We start from the raw sequence: 17,563 nt of genomic DNA on the forward strand, positions 1-17,563 counted from the left end.
AATTAGCATTTATTGCGATCTAATGTTACTTTAAGTAAATAACAAAATTAGAAAGTTTCTATTTTTGAATGTCAGGATCGATATTAGTTACACCACTAGCTTGAAACAACCTCGAAGTGTTAATTTCGAATTTACAATTAGTTTTTAATGTGTATATGTATTAATTATAAATAATGTGAATAATTGTGTGATGTCGATGAAACGTTTTAATAACATTATATGAATACACTTTTGGATCAAAGTATTTGTTTGTTTTAATTGACTAGCGCCATCTGTGTTCACTAAATGAACTTATTTCAAATCATCAAATTAAAATTTTAATAAAACGACACCCTCTAGCAAAATCATTGTAATATCTCAAATAAATCAATTAAAGCTTTTAACAGTTTACAGTATGAAAACAAATTCAATACTTTGTAGTTCTCCTAAGTAAAAGTAAGTCACATACGTATTGCTTGTCAATTAACAATATAATTAACTACTTACTGTAGATCTTTGATAAACCTAACATACCTATTGCTGATGCATAATAAACAGGAAACCTTTGTACGAACATCACTTAATCTTTAACACCTACTTACTAAAACAATGAGAATCATAACTCGTCATTCAACAGACTGTCGATATCATTTAAAATATTTTTATCTGAGTTGTCTAGTCTATTCATTTGTTTGTGACAACTGGCTACAACATCAGGAACATTTTTACTCAAGTCTAAATCGAGATCTGACGCAGTAATATCACTTTCGTCTTGATCCTCACTAAGATCAACAACTTCTATAGAGTCACCTAGTCTAGTTGTTTCTACATCTATTATTTCACTATCTGAATCTACTTTATCTAAATCTACAGAATTAATCTCATTTAGTTCTACGCTAACAATTTGTACTTCTGGGTCAGAATCGTTGTCTGTTTTATTAAAGTCTAGATCATCGTACTTTGGTTCGTCTGAACTTTTATTTAAGCTAGACAGCCTGTTTCTTATTAGCCTAGGCTTGGATGTTTGTTCCATTAGCTTTATCCTCTTAAATTCAAAACAATTGTCGACAAGTTCATCTTCTTGTATCTCATAGATATCGCTCTGTTCTGATAGTGTACGTTTCCTTTCGTTAGCATTATCTGCAGCTTTCTGATCAACTTTATTTTGGTTGGAGGCAGCAGGCACATTTTGATCGAGTTTCTTATAAACAATAGAGTTACTCCTAACAACTTTGAGTATTTTGTTGCCCGATGTAGTAATAGTTTCGTGTGTAGATAGCTTTCTTTTTCTGCTGAGGTTAAGTGTGATGGGTTTGGTGTGTATGATGGTGTCGTTTTTTTTCCGTGCTCTGATTTCGTCGAGGGAGAGGACCTTGAAGTCGAGGTCGGGTCGCTTGTCGCTGGGCTTGCCGGCCAGCTCGTCGAGCGAGACGCGCTCGTACTTGGCCTGCAGACAGACGCGCGGCTTGCGCTCGGGGTCGGTGGGCTCGTAGCTGTAGAAGGCGGCGGCCTCAGCCTGTATCCTCTCTAGGAGCAACAGTTCGTGCGACTTGCTCCGCGCGACTCTGTTGGCGCGGTCGGGCGACGCGGTCTTAGTGGGCGTGGACGAGGGTGCGCTTTCATTATCCGACTCTGCAAGAACACACGAACGAACCGCTTAGTCGGACGCGAATATCCAAACTTTCGAAATGATTTTCGTAATTAATTTTGATGCGACCCGTCGGCAACGTTCGCGGTGTGTTCTCGTAACGTCTATCTGAAAGCGACTCTCGAAGGGTGGGCGGTCAAAAATAATTACAAAAATCATATTACGAAACATTTTTATTTACTCGTTGGTATATTAAACACAATTTGATTAAACAAAGCCAAAGTATAATTCTGTTCCGTTACGAGTTCCTATATCAGTTTGAATAGTAATTAGCTTAAATGAAAGGTACTAGACACGCGTTACTAATAATAAACATATTTTGAAATTCTTATTATAAAATAAGACTAAGATTAACATAACAACAACCCCGTATTATTTGAAACAAGAAACTATCAGTAGGCACTCGCGACAGTTGGCAACACCACGGCGCGACCTGGCAACACCGCGGCAGGCGACATGGCGACGAACATTAGTCACATTCCTTCCGCTACCGAAATGTCATGGAACACAACGCGTAACTATCAAAAGTGCTGCATTACTAATTTCATTACAATTACCTCACTTTCTCACACATATACAAATCTTAGAAAAATCATTCGGATTTAACCGATCGTGATCAAATGTGGATTACAAGTTTGACCTCGACAACACGTTAATTCCTATTCAATCCCTCCTCCCTCCGTCCGCAATTCATTACAATCAGCGTAGACTTAAAATATTAAATGAAAGCGCTCCACATTCAACAAAATCGGTTAGTCAAAACATAGTAGTCTATGCTGATGTCATTATGAAATGTCGTACGACACTGCGAATCACTTAATATATAATGTCTTACTATTCAAGTCTTTTTCCCCAATCGTATAAAATAGTTGAAAGAATGAAGATTATGCAATATAAAGTCAACACATAGGCAGTGATTCGTTCCACAATCGCAATACATTTCACAAAGACTCGAGCGCTATCCGTATGACAGAAATTTAACTGTCTAACATAAAACATTAACATTCCAACAATTAATCTAGAGGTAAATAAATAGTTTATTAGTATAAAAAGAGACAGGACTACAACATTATACTAAATATAAAATGTATTGCTACAGTTACAAGAGAAACCAATTTCTTTTTTTTTTCAACAGCTGCCTCTGTAAGCAACCACCCTTTGTACTAATTCATTCTAAAATTATATCCCTAAAACTTTTCAGTACACTTTTCCGCTAATTTACATAAAACTTAAAATAATTTTTAATCAGTTTTAAGCGAACAACAAGAAATTTGAAAAATAAAATGTGTATGTAAAAACTGAGCATGTTAAAGTAATATAAGAAACCTCCGACTTAATCTATCCCCACCAATCGAGACTATGTTATTTTAAATATTGATAAATAGTTTTATACATAAATAATGACTAGGCGTACCATGGACCATAACGCAAACCGATTCATTTTTTTTATTAAGTTGTCCTGCTCACACATTTGCGATTTTGTAATAAATATAGGAACTTTACTCTCAGTGCAAAAAATATAAGAAATTAAATCCTTTTGCCAGATCGTTTTGCACAACAAATATATTTGAGTAATCGCGTAATAAACATACGAAGTGCTATAATCGGAAGCGTTACCCAGACGTTACCAAAGACCGCTAAGCAATCGAATGATCTTTTAGTTAGCTTATCTTTTTTAAATCTTTCTAAATTGGTAGTATGATCTTAAGCACGATTTTTTTTTGTTTACGGAAAGCACAGCGTCATAATCCATGCAACTTATCAGACTGTGTTTCCCGCTGTGTATACCTAGAGATACATTTTTTTTTAACTTTTATTAGCTCTATCTAAATCTCACGGTGCGAATATATAAAGTATTGGGGGCAGGTAGCAGTGGGTACCTTTATAAACTGCCAAAGCCCCTTAAAACATCCTACATACTAACATACAAACAATTTAAAGGCATAAAGCTGTTTTTTTTTTTCTTTTTTTTTCACCTATATTTAATGAGTTACAATAATCGTGTATATATATTTTTATTTGTATTTTATATGTTATTAAACCTATTTATTATGTACTTTTCTATCATAGACAAAGATTATATCAACATCTATTTAAAAAAAGTATTGCAGTGATATTTTGAGAGAAAATTGAATGTTTTTTTCTTAAAATATGACTGTAACTGTCTATCTATGTGATATAAACTGTTATATAACGTTACAGTAAATGAAAAAGCGAGAGATATTAATGAATCTAATTAGCTAAGATATGAAAGAGATTATATTCTCTAATTTATTGCACATACAAAAATACCAACGTCGCTTTTTCTCCATATTATTTCTTTAATAAACTGTGAGAAGAGAGCTATCATAAATTCTTCGTGAGTCAAATATAATCTCACTTTGTTTAATCATTGTCTATGGTATAAAAAAACAGCTAAACATTGTCTAAGTTAGAGTCAACCAAAAAGCCGCCTCTTCCGGCAACATAAAAAAACAATATTGTATTTCGTTAAATTAGTTTTGGATCCAGTTTCTAATGTAACGCCCGAACTGTTTAAATCCACTCCCACCACAATAATATTGAATACAAAAATTGCGAAACTGAATCCAACTATAACTATACAATAAATACTATATTAATTGACTATTGGCGAAATAAAAACAATAATAATACCTTCCATAAACAGGTGTTAAATGTCGCGTCGCGAACTGGGCGAACAAAACAAATGTATTTTCTTTCTACAAAAGTTAAAATTAATAAAGCGGCAAGTTGTGAACAACTCGCGTAAAAATATATAAACAATAAATTCCCACTTCGCTAGCGACAATAAACGTAGGAAAAAATTCTTAACCAATAACATGTGAATAAAATAAATATATATATTTTTTTAAGTAATAAATCTAACACTTTTCTACGTAGTTTTTTTTTTTTAGATAAATATGTAATATTGGCACAACAAAGGGTTGAATTCTAAACATAATATTGGAACCCTTTCAATGCGACTTTCGACCATGAATTTGACGAGTTCTAGTCAGCAGTGCCATAGTATACATAAAGCATAGTGTTATATTTAGAAAACAAAATAATCAATGAGCGTTTGAATTTTAACATAGTTAATGCTTAACCCTACGCACACCGCCCATAACATGACAATGACAGAGTTTTCAACTACCGAATTATTATTATTATAATAATGTATATCAGGCTCGCTGTCCGTTGAAGCGTGTCGTCGTAACAACACAAACTGCGATTTTCCGCGTAAAAGGAACAATATCCTCAAGAATTAATTATCAAGTCTTCAAGTAGAATAGGAATACGTATAGGCAGTGTTACAGAGAACTAAACATAGTGCCGTTTACACTAGTCGTGTGTCGACGAAACGCGCGCACTCTTCAATGGACAGCGAACTAATGTTACAATCACATCGCCAGTAAGCGGTTGGCTCAAACATTAGACGTAGTGTCTGCGAGCCGTAATATTACGAGCATAATATCTCTAAATGTCTATTGAAAACTCAAGTGCATTAGTACATAGTATTATTAATTTTACTTTTGGCTACAAGATTCGCTTCAAACATCATTTGGAAAGACATCAAAATTACATTTCTTCAAACAAATCCAAAGTGTCCATCATATCGCGTATATATCATATACCTAGTCGATCACTTTCCAACTTGCATATCAAAATTATACATTTATTACGATTGCTTTTTCTATCACATAAAATCATGACGCATAAAACTTGCTTGCAATCTTTATCAAGTGCTCTTAAATAGAAAATTGTAAAGTACAATGCCACATATGGAGAATATTCATATTACATAACAATATGCTAGGAAACAATTCACCATCAAATAGCTCTACCCACTTTTTCCTTACGTTTATCTTACATCACTGGTCCAAATTTAGTCCAAGCTTATACTTATTTTGATGGCTTTTCAAATCAGTAATAGCAAATCGAGCCGTAAGCCCCAATCATACAATTTGAGAGTTCTGTTTGCTATCGCAGCTCGTCACTCGACATCATTGTTGGTTCACAAGTCTACTGCCCCATCAATGACGCGAGTTGCAATTCTAGAAAATTCCATGTCGTACCACATCATCACTAGTGGTAGTTATAATCAAGACAACCGTAGCCCGTCTCTTCATTTTTACAGAAACAGTTTACTTCTATAAAATATTCACTTTTTCTAAAGTTGCACAACCATTGCTTCGTCGGCAGCAACCTTAATTTCAATTGTAGCTCATTCAAGACACATCACAAATTCCTATACAATTTTTATTCATTCAAGGACCGGCCCAAACCAACTAAACTACACCTCTACTTTCATACACCAACATAGATGTACCGTAATAAAAATTGCTTGAAATGGAACTTATTCCGAAGCAACAAAACTTCATATAGCTTCTAACACAACCATAGGTCCAGTCGGGGCGGTTGTGTTGTTTGGAATCTTCTAGAGTTTAGCTGTGAAGTTGGTTATGTTGGTAGCACGTGATCGAGCTCTCAAATCGTCTGGTGGGGGCTTAGTACATGTAGTTTCAGTAGAGGCGCATACCTTCTTCGAAGTTGACAACGAGAGGGTCGACGGGCATGGGCGCGTAGGGGTTGGCGGGCTGCTCGTGCGCGTGCGGCGGCAGCACGCGCCGGCCGGACAGGAGCTCGCTGGAAGCTGGCAGCACGCCTAGGATTGCGGAGTCCAGCACCACTGCTGGGGGAGGATATTGTATTTAGTGTGTATACTTACTAACGTTATACGCGATAGTGATTTTGTGTTTTACGCGTTCGCGTAAAAACGGCTAAACTGATTGAAATTAACTTTGTCATGAACGCAGGTAAAAGAGTGGTAAACCTGGTATAGTTCCTTCGGGACGCAGACGATGTCGTCGACGGGCGAAGATCGAAATCTCGTGATAAAGTGAAGGGAAAACAAGCATCTATCAAGTCGTCCTTCAGACAGAATCGAAAAGATCTCACAGAATGCAATGCAGTGACGTTCGAAAGTCTGTCTGTGCTCCTAAGACGTCTTTGATCTGAATTCTTATTATCGTTAGTACGGATGGTTTTTGAAAAACTTGAGTTTATTTCAGCTATGATAATTTTCCACTTACACGGCTATAACACGGTGTTACTAAAAATCTTATATTTATTATTGAATGAACACACAAAACCCGAATGCGAATGATTTCAGAATTAATCATTCGAGGATTGCGTGATCATTTGTGGAGGACAGCCATAGTCGTTACAAACGAGTTTCCTAGTTAATTATGATAAGTGTCGAACAACGCATAATATTTGACAAAAATATCCGGTAATATTCAAAATTAACATCGTTAGACAATCACGAGGCACGTAGTAACAAGATATATTTAGACTATTCTATTTAGAATTCTACTGGGTATATCAAAAAATATTAAGTCATTTTATCAATGAAACACTATTATAGTGATGTTAAAGCACACATGTGTGTGTTTACATTTTATTTTCAATCTATATAACAACGATGAACTACCTGATATTTAGCTGTGTTATCAAATTCAAAGATCGAAAAAAATCGCGAGCAATCTTTACATGACGTGACATAAATAACATATTAACTGAAAACTATGAATGGAAAAAAAACATAAATGTACATATAATGTGATTACATTATATCAGTAGTTTTTCCCCTCGAGGTAGTAACTCCGCACATCATAAACTTCTAACGATTGGCCTTGGGTTTTTATAGATTTGAAATGCTTGGACTGTCTCGTTTAGGCGTAAGCTAGACAGCAGGGCGGGTCATGAGACTGGCCAGTTCTAGTAAATTTTATTCTTAATAATCCGTTCGGAATTTTCACTTGTAAATACGGCACGACTCTCACTACCCCAAACAGTATGAGATTGCACAGGGAAAGAAAACTGAACCTTTTATTCCCCAATCATCGTAACATCATACCAACTATAAGCAGTCAATCAATTAAGAAAATTCGTAGATAAAGTAAGATTTAGGACTCTGAACTGCCCTGAAAATGGTTAGTTTCGAAGTCTTCCCTCACAATTAAAAAAAAAAACCGCAGTACTAAATATATAACAAAGACACGCTGTATTTAGGAGCAAATCAGTATAAAAATAATAGTTTAAATAACTATAAAACACACTGTTACACGGAGGACTAAAGACTAGCGGAGGTGCCCTAACGTAAAATCTCCTAACAAAGCAGCGCGCCAAAATTCGGGTGAGCGGGGGACGAGGAACGTTACTGTCTCCACCCGTGCTCCACCCTTATACGCCTTTTATGGGAAGCCGCCCATTTTTTGTAAATCCATCTAGCGTGGAATAGGATAATTAAAATCTAACCCTAAACTAACATCGACCACTAGTGACATACTAAAAAGTAAAGTAAATACTCAAACTTATTAATTCTTTAAAAATAGTAATTGAATTGGAAAGTTTGAACAAGCATTCATTTGAAATGAACGAAGAAAAAGAGAGAGATAAAAAAGATAGAAAAATTGTACTTATATAAGTATTATTTTTCGAAAAAATTGCCCCACAACAATTTCTGTACACCCTCAAAAATGAAATAGGTAGGTATAATTCTACTAGGAATCAATAAATGGAGACTCGATTAAAAATCATTTTTATTCACCACCGGTCTAAAATACCCCCATTGTGTAATTTAAGTATCAACTTATGTCATTGTGTTAGTTCGTCTACTAGCCACTACGGCGTCACAAGCACGAAAATTTGTTCTATTTGTTCTAGAACCGTGCTGATGATGACTGTTGTTATTTTCAATGTTGCCATGTTATGAAATTCACCAAGAAAAATGGGAATTAAAATTATAGGGTCAGTGTTTATCAGAGTTTTCACAACTATATCATAACGGCGCATCCACTAAATAGCAGACTTTATGTGTGTAGCATGTTGCTCTGAGTAAAGGTACATTCAAAAAGTATGTACGGGAAGAGAGATATACCTATGTAAAACATTGCTGATGATGAATATAAATAAATCTACACCAATTTTCGTCTCATCTTATATAACACAGTACCTACCTATAATTTTTAACTGAAAAATATTCCTTCTACATAGACAGGAAAATCCTTGTTCATCCACCCTAACATAGAAATTCATATTCACATATATCGAGAAATCTTCTTACAAAAGTACTTTTTACCTTTATGTTTTTTTTTAGATAAAACAAAAAAAATACATAGAGGTATGATTTTAAATACGACCTTTTAAAAGAATGGGTGAGTGAATTTTCTATGCCTGGTAGCATTTAATTTTGTAACGGGTCTCTTTGTCTTGATGAACACAATTTTACTTCAAATATTAAGTCGACTACTTACCGAAAGATGGTGTTTTTATAATTTTAAATTTTCATGGTATCATATATTTTGGTTTGTAAATAAAAAAGCTTGTATTGATGCAAGGAAAAATTAAGGTATTTTTAAGGCAAAAAATTGATACCAATAATATACATTGATAAAAGATTGATACGAAAATAATACAAATTCACTTAGAAGTTCTAGAAATGCAGCTATTCGACGACAGATGTCTCTAGCAAAAAATATGTTTTAAAGCTAAAATATTACCTACACGTGAAATGTTATCCTATCGGTATGATTGACTTTGGATCCTGAGCAATTTCTACAATTAATGATAGCGCATTTAATCGTTTTAATCGAGTAACAAATAAAATCTGTTGAAATTGTTGTAATAATACAACTATGACAAGATGTCAGTTTGATGTGAAGGACGGTATATGGGCGGTGTCCAGCCACGCCTGCCGTGACGTAGTCGTGACGTATTTGACCTACCTGAAGGCGCGTGACCTACCTGCTTTAGGGCATCTCCGCTAGTCTTTTGTCCTCCGTGCACTGTTAGCACGCCTGCCATATTGGGGAGGCCGCCATATTGGATTTGATAATGACGTTTCTTAGATAGACCACTTGTCTATCTGTATTGTCATCAGAACTCAGCAAAATTTCATACTAGTCGAAGACCGGGACGTAGGTCAAAGTAAGATTCCAAGATTTTCTTACATAGTTAAAAGTGAAGATATTATAAGCGTGGTAATAAAGAATGTACATGTATAGGGCTTAGGTTTTACTGGTAAATCTTAAGAATGACCGTAGTTCTACAGTAACATATATATCGTACCTTGGCGCTGTTGCTGCCACAACAAGGGCACGGGCGCAGGCGCAGGCACGGGCGGCGCCACCCCGCCCATGGGCGGCTGCTCGGCGACCGGCTCCGGCACGCTCACCGCGTTCGCCACTTGCTGGTATTGGTTACAAGCCTGCGTTAATACCCGACCGACATGTCACTATGAGGACTACAAGCTATCATGAATATGTGTGTAGTATGATTCAAACTTCAAAATTATCTAATTGTTAACTTTAACATGATAATTAATGGGTGATTAAAGTGAGAGGCTTTACTTGAGACTAAATGGGATCGCAATTAGTATTTACAATGGAACTGATACTTCCAAATGATTATTTACTAATGAATGACAAACTTTTAAGTGGCAGATTCTATTAATATTGTTACAAAGGGTAATGAAAATGAATTTACCAAATAGTTAATAAAGAAGCAAAAATGTTAGTGTGTAATTTTGATCAGTTATACACCATGCCTTTTTAATAGCCAGGAAAACTTTCAAGGGTGATACCAATCTCAGAGAATCTCAGAAATCTTGGTCCTATACGAACTCGAAAGTTAGGTATAGATAGGCAGATGAAAAGTAGTTTTTCTTAACACAAGGGTGTTCCCACTTTGACATGAGTGAAAATCCGTATATCAGTTAAACTGTATCATTTATATTCTTGCAGCTTGTATATTCTTATTTCAAATTCTTATTGAAATTGTTGAGGTTCACTAGAATTCATTGATGATTAGTATGATTATTACATATTAATTATGATATAAGGTTATCGCATGATAAGAGGCGAAAAGAAACCGTCATCGACCCAACGCTAAACGTCACGAAAAAGTAGGAAAGACCCGCATTTATCTAATGTTTAAGTTAGAGGAGTATCACCACTGAAAGTTTTCCCAGTTATCTAGTTAAAAAGGCACCGTGTATTGCGTGTAATGTATGTGTTGTCTCACGGGTTGGGGCGGCGCCGGCTGACTGGGCGCGATACCGTCCGTGCGCGCGTCCGGGTTCTTGTGCATGAACGGACAGTGGATCTTGCGACACCCGCCCGGCTGGTTCTCCCAGTAGCATGGGATCTGCTTGCGGTTTTTCTAGAAAATTCGTCACGTTAAATTAAAGGCAATAAAAAGTCCTAGATAAGTATAAAAGTGCCGTGGAAACTATACCCACGCTGGATTTACAAAACTCGGGAAATATAAATAAATATTGTTTCTTATTTCATAAGATTCTTTTGACATCTAAAATCGCAAAGCTTACCGCCTACTCAAGGTCGTGAATGCATCGTTAAAAATATATCAACAGAACTACTGTACGTTATTGTAATCTCGCTTGCAGGCTTGTAAACTGATAAAACCTCGTTCTAGCAAAACACATAAAAATACCCATTCAAACATGTAGATTCAGCCTCATGCGTACGTCACCATGATAATTAATTTCTCCATCATTTCAAAGTACGACGACTAATTTAATCCCAAGAATGTTTGATAAAGAAATGCTTGACATAATGTAATCGTTATCTTCGACAATTTGTGCATATCTCACGAGTTTAATGATATTACGATAACTTGCCTTACTGGACTACTGACCGGTAATATGAAGTTCAATGTTTGTGTTACGCAAAAGGTTTACAATTTAAAATCAATAATAAATCAATCAAAAATTAATAATTGGGTTAAAACATTTTCATTTTTAGCAGTAGGTTTGTGATAAGTAAAACTTTTATCACAAAATCTATAATATTACCTCAGTTTAAGATATCTTGATTACATCTTAAATGATATCAATGAAAACTGTGACATGATTTCAGTTTCATTCACCCGGGACTTCCCCAAAATATCTAAATAAGGAAAATAATTGTAATAATTGATATCAGTTAGGTTTAATTTCTAATGTAGTTACTGAAGTGGCTGTTGATAAACAAATAATAGTATTTGCACAGCTGTATGAAATGTTTTGCAAAAAAAAACTTATGAGGTACCTATGCTTCATTCAAATAAAGTTAAATCTTTCATGTTAACGAAAATTTCGAATTTGCCTTCTTGATTTTCCCATATGTTCCAATATGATTGAAAGGATGTAAAAAATTTTATAAATGAAGGAAATTAATCCTCAACCTAAATAAAATTATTAACTTTGGATTAAACAGGAATACATGCTAATGGAAATAAAATCCAACAAATAGTAATGCTGCCTCATGTCTCATCATCACCCTCCTCTTATCCTTATCCCAATACATATTAGGGATTACCGCAGCAAGTCTTCTTGTTCCATACTCATCTGTCAGACATCATGACAAGTAATATTGGTATCTATAGCTGTGTAGAACTTGGCACATACCCTCAGTTCCATGTGACGTAGTTTGCAGCGTTTATCCAGGCACTTGCCCTGCTGCCAAGCTGTGCACATCGTCTCGCAGCCCAGCGCTGACGGTTCATGGCGGAATACACAGTTGTCTCCCTATTCAACAATGAGAATATACACTTTATTGAGCACTTTGTACCATTTAATTTTACAAGATTAAATTGCAATGTGACCACATGTAATTTGATATTTACTACTGGACTATTTAATGTGTGACTATTGTTGCTATAAGAAACTAATTTTGAAATTTCGGTGAATGACTTCTGTGCTTGATTTTGTTGAATTTAATAGAAAGTGATGGTCAAGGGTACTCCTTCCTTCATTCATGTATCAATTCAAGTCTAATGTTGATACAAAATTTATCTCAGATGGATGGACCATGCTTCTTCCTTTGTTACAAATTATTCAGAAAAAAGTGATATGTTCCCTAAACATCTTACTATCTATAGTGACATATTTAGCCATCTTATACAAAAGGTCATCATTGTAATTCTTCTTACTCAGTTGTTTCATAATAAAATTTGATTGTTCAACTATGTTATCACTTTAACAATATTTGATAGATTTTCAAATGTCAATAAAACATTCTAACCATAAAATATTGAATGAAACTGTGCACAGCACGTTAGCTTCCATGATTTTTATCAGCCTCAGAATATAAACAATATGACATTTGGAGTTACATTAGATATAGCAGGAATAATTTCTTACCTTCGTGCATGTGGAGTAATAGTAAAAATAGCAATCGTTGAATTTCCGTGGGGACTCCATGGTGCTATCCGCCGTCGAGGGTCTGTGAAATATTGGGTATACCGTCTAATAATGCCGACACCAAAAAAAATCTTATTACTCAATAGGCACCGTTAAACGCTACAAAATACGTCACGAGTGTAGTGTAGTGGATCCAATTTATAAATAACACATACAATAAGGCTGTAGTTACGCTAAAACTAAGATTTTTCCATTTTGACAATACGTAAAGCACGGCGCGGACAAACAAGTTCCAAATTAAAAACTATCAATATGTCAAATCCAGATTGCACACTTTACTCACCGCGTATTAGATAAACTAAAAAAATAATTAAATTATACAACGAATATCTACACAATAACGCTATCTAACACAAAATAATATGAACGTCACTATTAGAAAGAAGATGTAGTAGATATGGCGGACATGTGGCGGACTTTCATTTCGTTTCGTCCGCCCCACCGTTTGATTGGTTGATCACTTGTCTATTTTAGACCATAGAGTGAAATTTTACTTTTTCGTGGTAAACGAGATTTCGCGTAAAGTACAAGGCGAGGTATTTTCCGTATATAAAAAATTAGTATTTTTAACGGCCAACATGAACTTATTGATATAATACTCTAGAAACAGCATTTGCAACAAAATGTCGTAAAGAAATTCCTTCTAGGGAAATCCTGAAGCTTCTTTCTCATGACTTTCAGATGCATTTCGGTGAGGCTGTCACGATCTGTTTTTAACGATTTTCCAAAAAGGAGGAGTTTTTTATTTTATTTATTCAAACTTAACTCCAACGTTTATCAACCGATTTGAACAATTATTTTTCGGGAGTGTACCTATACTTCCCAAATGGTCCCATTGTTATCCATTTGTCTGATGGATTGCAGAGCAGACTAGCGAACGAGGTAGCAGAGCGTCAGACGGAGATGTTCATGACTCAGCCGCCACGAGAGTGGCCACAAATATCGAGAGGCACGGTTGTGTGGGCGGTGAGTTGCGGGTAAACTCGTAACAATTGCAAAGATTAGAGTAATACTTGGAAAGTGTAAAGACATCTGGTCCGTCTGCGAGTCGGTTACGCATTCTTATTCCATGCGCACCTCGACGGAGAACGAAAATGAATAGGGTCAAAATTTTGGGCGATCAATAGTTTTAGTGGTATTCATCTTCCAGTGCAAAAAAAAAGTAATGATGATCTTGTTCAGTGGCATCGTCCTTATTTTGCCGTTAATTTCTTATTTTGCTGAACACCAAAAATGGTTTTTAACTATACTAGCTTACGCCGCCGGCGGTTTCACGTGCGTCCCGAGGTAATTGCTTCCCGTAGCCGAATTGTGACCAAAGACTATATCCTTCTCCTGGGTCTAAGCTGCCACCCCTCTAATTTTCAGCTAACAGCTGTTCACGCGTGATTGCGTGACAAAGAGATATAGGGATTCATTTTTATATTTATATATTGAAAAACATTTTCAGTGTTGTATGAACTTTATTATTAATATTACATCATGATTTAAACATTAATTTACATAATACAATAAATAAATGCTCACAATAATCAATATGAAGTCATGTTTAAAAAGCGAATGTTTATACTAAAGACAATAATAGAAATTAACCTAATTTGACGAATCGAAATAAAGAATATGTATCGAAGAAAATTAAATGTAAAACAAGTCTGGGGGTACATTTTCTGTAGAGTAAGTTCAATAGGAATCGTAAAAAGAGTGAGTTGCTTAACTATAAGCGAATCGAATATTTGTTTAAACATATCGAGTACATTGTTTTTGTTAAAATTATATTCTGAAACTACCTCAAACGCTTACTACAGACAATGTCAATCAACAATGAAAACTATCGTTTAAAAACGCTTGAACACCTTTTCGTGCAATATCTTTTTCAAAAGGCCCGATATTCAGTTCCATCATGATTTTTTATAAGGTCTACTCGGAATCCAAAGGCAGAAAAACACTTTGGATTGCCATAAAAATGGAAATAAAAAAAACATAAATGAATGAATGAGTGACTTGAATGAACACAATGTTCGATAAATAGTTTGATGAAAATGGCTAATAATTTTGTACAAAAATCCAATACTGGGAGGAATGTATAGATTACAATCTCAGCGGGTTATATGAAACGTGGGGGGTACTAAAATATATTAATATTATGGCCTCATCTCAGCTCTTACAAGTTTTCTAACAAACCTACTGGATGACGACTGGTCGCGCATCTGTAACTAAACTCAACACACCTCTTCAATACAAATTATTGAGTAAACACAACATCAAATGGTGGAACAAACGGTTTCTGATCTGACTAGCCAGTTTACATTTTAAGTCATCACCCAGACAAAATCGATCATGAAGTAAAAATCGACTTTAACAAATGGCTTGAATTATATTTCATTGTAAATAGTTATACTAATCGTCCATCAACCGTATATCCCACCCAAAACAAGTATTGCTAAATCATATCGCAATCACTTAAAACAGTCTTCAAACACAGACAACCAAAACTCAACACAAATTCAATAAAAAATACATAAAAATTAACATACAAAACATTATTAGTAATACATGATATATACATCAATAATAGTTTTCAAATTAAATGAAAACTACATTGAACAATCATAGATATAAAACTAGGGTCAATGCTCTCGCTAAAGGCTATTTTATATCATTTATTATGTAAACAATGATTATTGTTTTGATTGGCTAAGGATTACGTTTATCGCTTTACATGGCTACTACAATTCCATTGTAAAACACTAACATTTTATGTTGTTTATATAATTTCGTTTAAACGCTGGCATTTTTAATTTTCTACACCACAGATGTTAGTACCATAAGATTTTAATCAAACTTTATATTCCGGTAGGCTAACGTTGAAAAAATAGGTTTTATGTACAGCAAAACAAGTCTTTGAAATAAGGATGCTTGGTTTGCTTCTATTGTATAATAATGAGTACATAACTAATGCCATTACGTATGTATGAGACGTGAATGGGGCACGACTGCTTACAATACAAAATACATGACTTGTTTAAAAGTGCGACACAGATGAGTGAGCAAATGGATGCTTCATTTGGTGGCTTGAGGACTCCACTAACTTCTGTAGAACACAATGACCACAGTATTTGATGTTTTCGTTCACTCCATTTCCTCACTACTCCGCAAAGTGCAACAATGAGTGCGAATGAGACACACCGTGAAAACATCTGTGAGCTTCATTTACTATAGTTAAAACCGTTTCCTAAGTGCCTACAGTTGGCCGGGACTAAATTAGTAGCACAGATTTAAGATAATTATTATATCGATATTGAAACCATGTTAAATTTTATTTTCGAGTTATACGTACATATTCCGTTTTTAGTTCATCATATCAGAGTGCATAATATAGCCTCTAGTCTAACACGGTATACTTTTAATTTAACATCAAATATCTCACTGTTTTACTCACAAAATTCGCGGCTAGTCAGCAACAATTGTGAATTGACTATCAAGAAAAACTATAGAAGGGAAATCATTTCAAGTTATACATTTGTTGCCGACCAACACTGCAAATGCAATCGCACTTCGTTATAACTTTATATCAATTTAAAACAGATACATTTTGATCTGTTGGTGCTAGAAATTACTTACAGTAGGTCAATCAGTTGCCTAGATTCAATATTCCTTTCAATTAATTATAAGATCAATGAATTCAATGGCTGTGCACTGGCTTTCGATGAAAGTATGTTATGTTTTGAAAAACGCATTCTCAATATTATTTTGTAAGAAAAAAATGAAGTCGCTTTTCGTACTTACTCCAATAGACTAGTGTTTAAAAGAACACAGCCATCCGAAAACCAGCAACTGTTTCACCACTGTGAATTATGTCTAGCTTCTAAACTCCATAACAAACATCGACTTAGCACACAACAAAGTTTAATAATGAAAGACGAAATTTTATCCTAACCAAGTGAACATAACCCTTACCAAGACACAAGTATATACACGAAGCGTAATACCCTGTGCAGGCTATACTGATTACTATATTGTCATGTTTAACTCTCAGTAAGGGCTTCGAACGTCGGAACACGCATAGGCCTTTAGTCTTAAACTACATGACAAACGAATGAGATTGAAAATTTCGAGTTATTTCAGGCAAGCCGAATAGTCAATTTACATAAATAAAAATAAGCAGTGTAGACGCGAAAGTGAAGGCTAATTTAGTTTTTAGTCGATGAATTTTAGATCGATTTTTAGTCGAGAATTATAATCGACTAAATGGGTCGAGTGGTTTGGGAATCGACTAAGTTCGTTACTCCAGTGTAGTGGCAACGTGCTATATATCGATGGTGTAAGAGAGAGCTACAAATCCGTGGCTATTGTGTTGGGGGGCAGCCTATCTTTTGGAAGAGCTCTTTATTTGTTGCAGCTTGAGGCGCAGCGCGTCCACTTCCGCTTCGTTGCGTTGGGATAGGGCTTGTGTTGTGTGCAGCTGGAAATAAAATAATTCATTAGAACTGGAATTTATAAGCAAGCTTTGTCTTGACTGAACAGATTAAGTCTCAAAAACATCTTCTTGCTCTCTAACTAAATTATTTGGGATTGGTGCAATATGTTTTGCGGTTCCATTCCTCTCTGTAATACTTATATTAATTCTCATTTATACATGTCCCCGTTCAAACTATCTATTAATTTGTCTT

General features: G+C 35.1%; 2 protein-coding genes across 8 annotated transcripts in view; both read right to left on the reverse strand.

Annotated features, from left to right (window-relative positions):
* Nucleotides 1-334: 334 nt before the first annotated feature.
* Nucleotides 335-13,346, reverse strand: LOC124635530. 6 transcript variants are annotated; one of them, XM_047171435.1, is made up of 7 exons: nt 13,177-13,346; nt 12,834-12,915; nt 12,099-12,218; nt 10,715-10,852; nt 9,761-9,881; nt 6,168-6,317; nt 335-1,611 (listed from the first exon to the last, which is right to left on the reverse strand). In XM_047171435.1, exons 2-7 carry the CDS (start codon nt 12,891-12,893, stop codon nt 596-598), a joined length of 1,605 nt encoding a protein of 534 aa, XP_047027391.1. In that variant the 5' UTR covers nt 12,894-12,915; nt 13,177-13,346; the 3' UTR covers nt 335-595. The 6 variants fall into 6 exon arrangements, with proteins under 6 accessions (XP_047027391.1, XP_047027390.1, XP_047027389.1 ...); XM_047171434.1 differs by having other exon boundaries at nt 6,168-6,320; XM_047171433.1 differs by having other exon boundaries at nt 6,168-6,320; nt 9,761-9,899.
* A 990-nt stretch (nt 13,347-14,336) lies between these two features.
* The window catches only part of LOC124635558 (protein mini spindles), a 37,700-nt gene continuing 34,473 nt past the window's right edge, over nt 14,337-17,563 (reverse strand). For both annotated transcript variants that reach the window (XM_047171475.1, XM_047171477.1), the window contains exon 37: nt 14,337-17,355. In XM_047171475.1, the coding sequence (XP_047027431.1) occupies nt 17,260-17,355 (96 nt within the window). In that variant the 3' untranslated portion in view covers nt 14,337-17,259. The remainder of the gene's footprint in view (nt 17,356-17,563) is intronic.

This window comes from Helicoverpa zea, chromosome 13, assembly GCF_022581195.2.
Source record: "Helicoverpa zea isolate HzStark_Cry1AcR chromosome 13, ilHelZeax1.1, whole genome shotgun sequence".
NCBI lineage: Eukaryota > Metazoa > Arthropoda > Insecta > Lepidoptera > Noctuidae > Helicoverpa > Helicoverpa zea.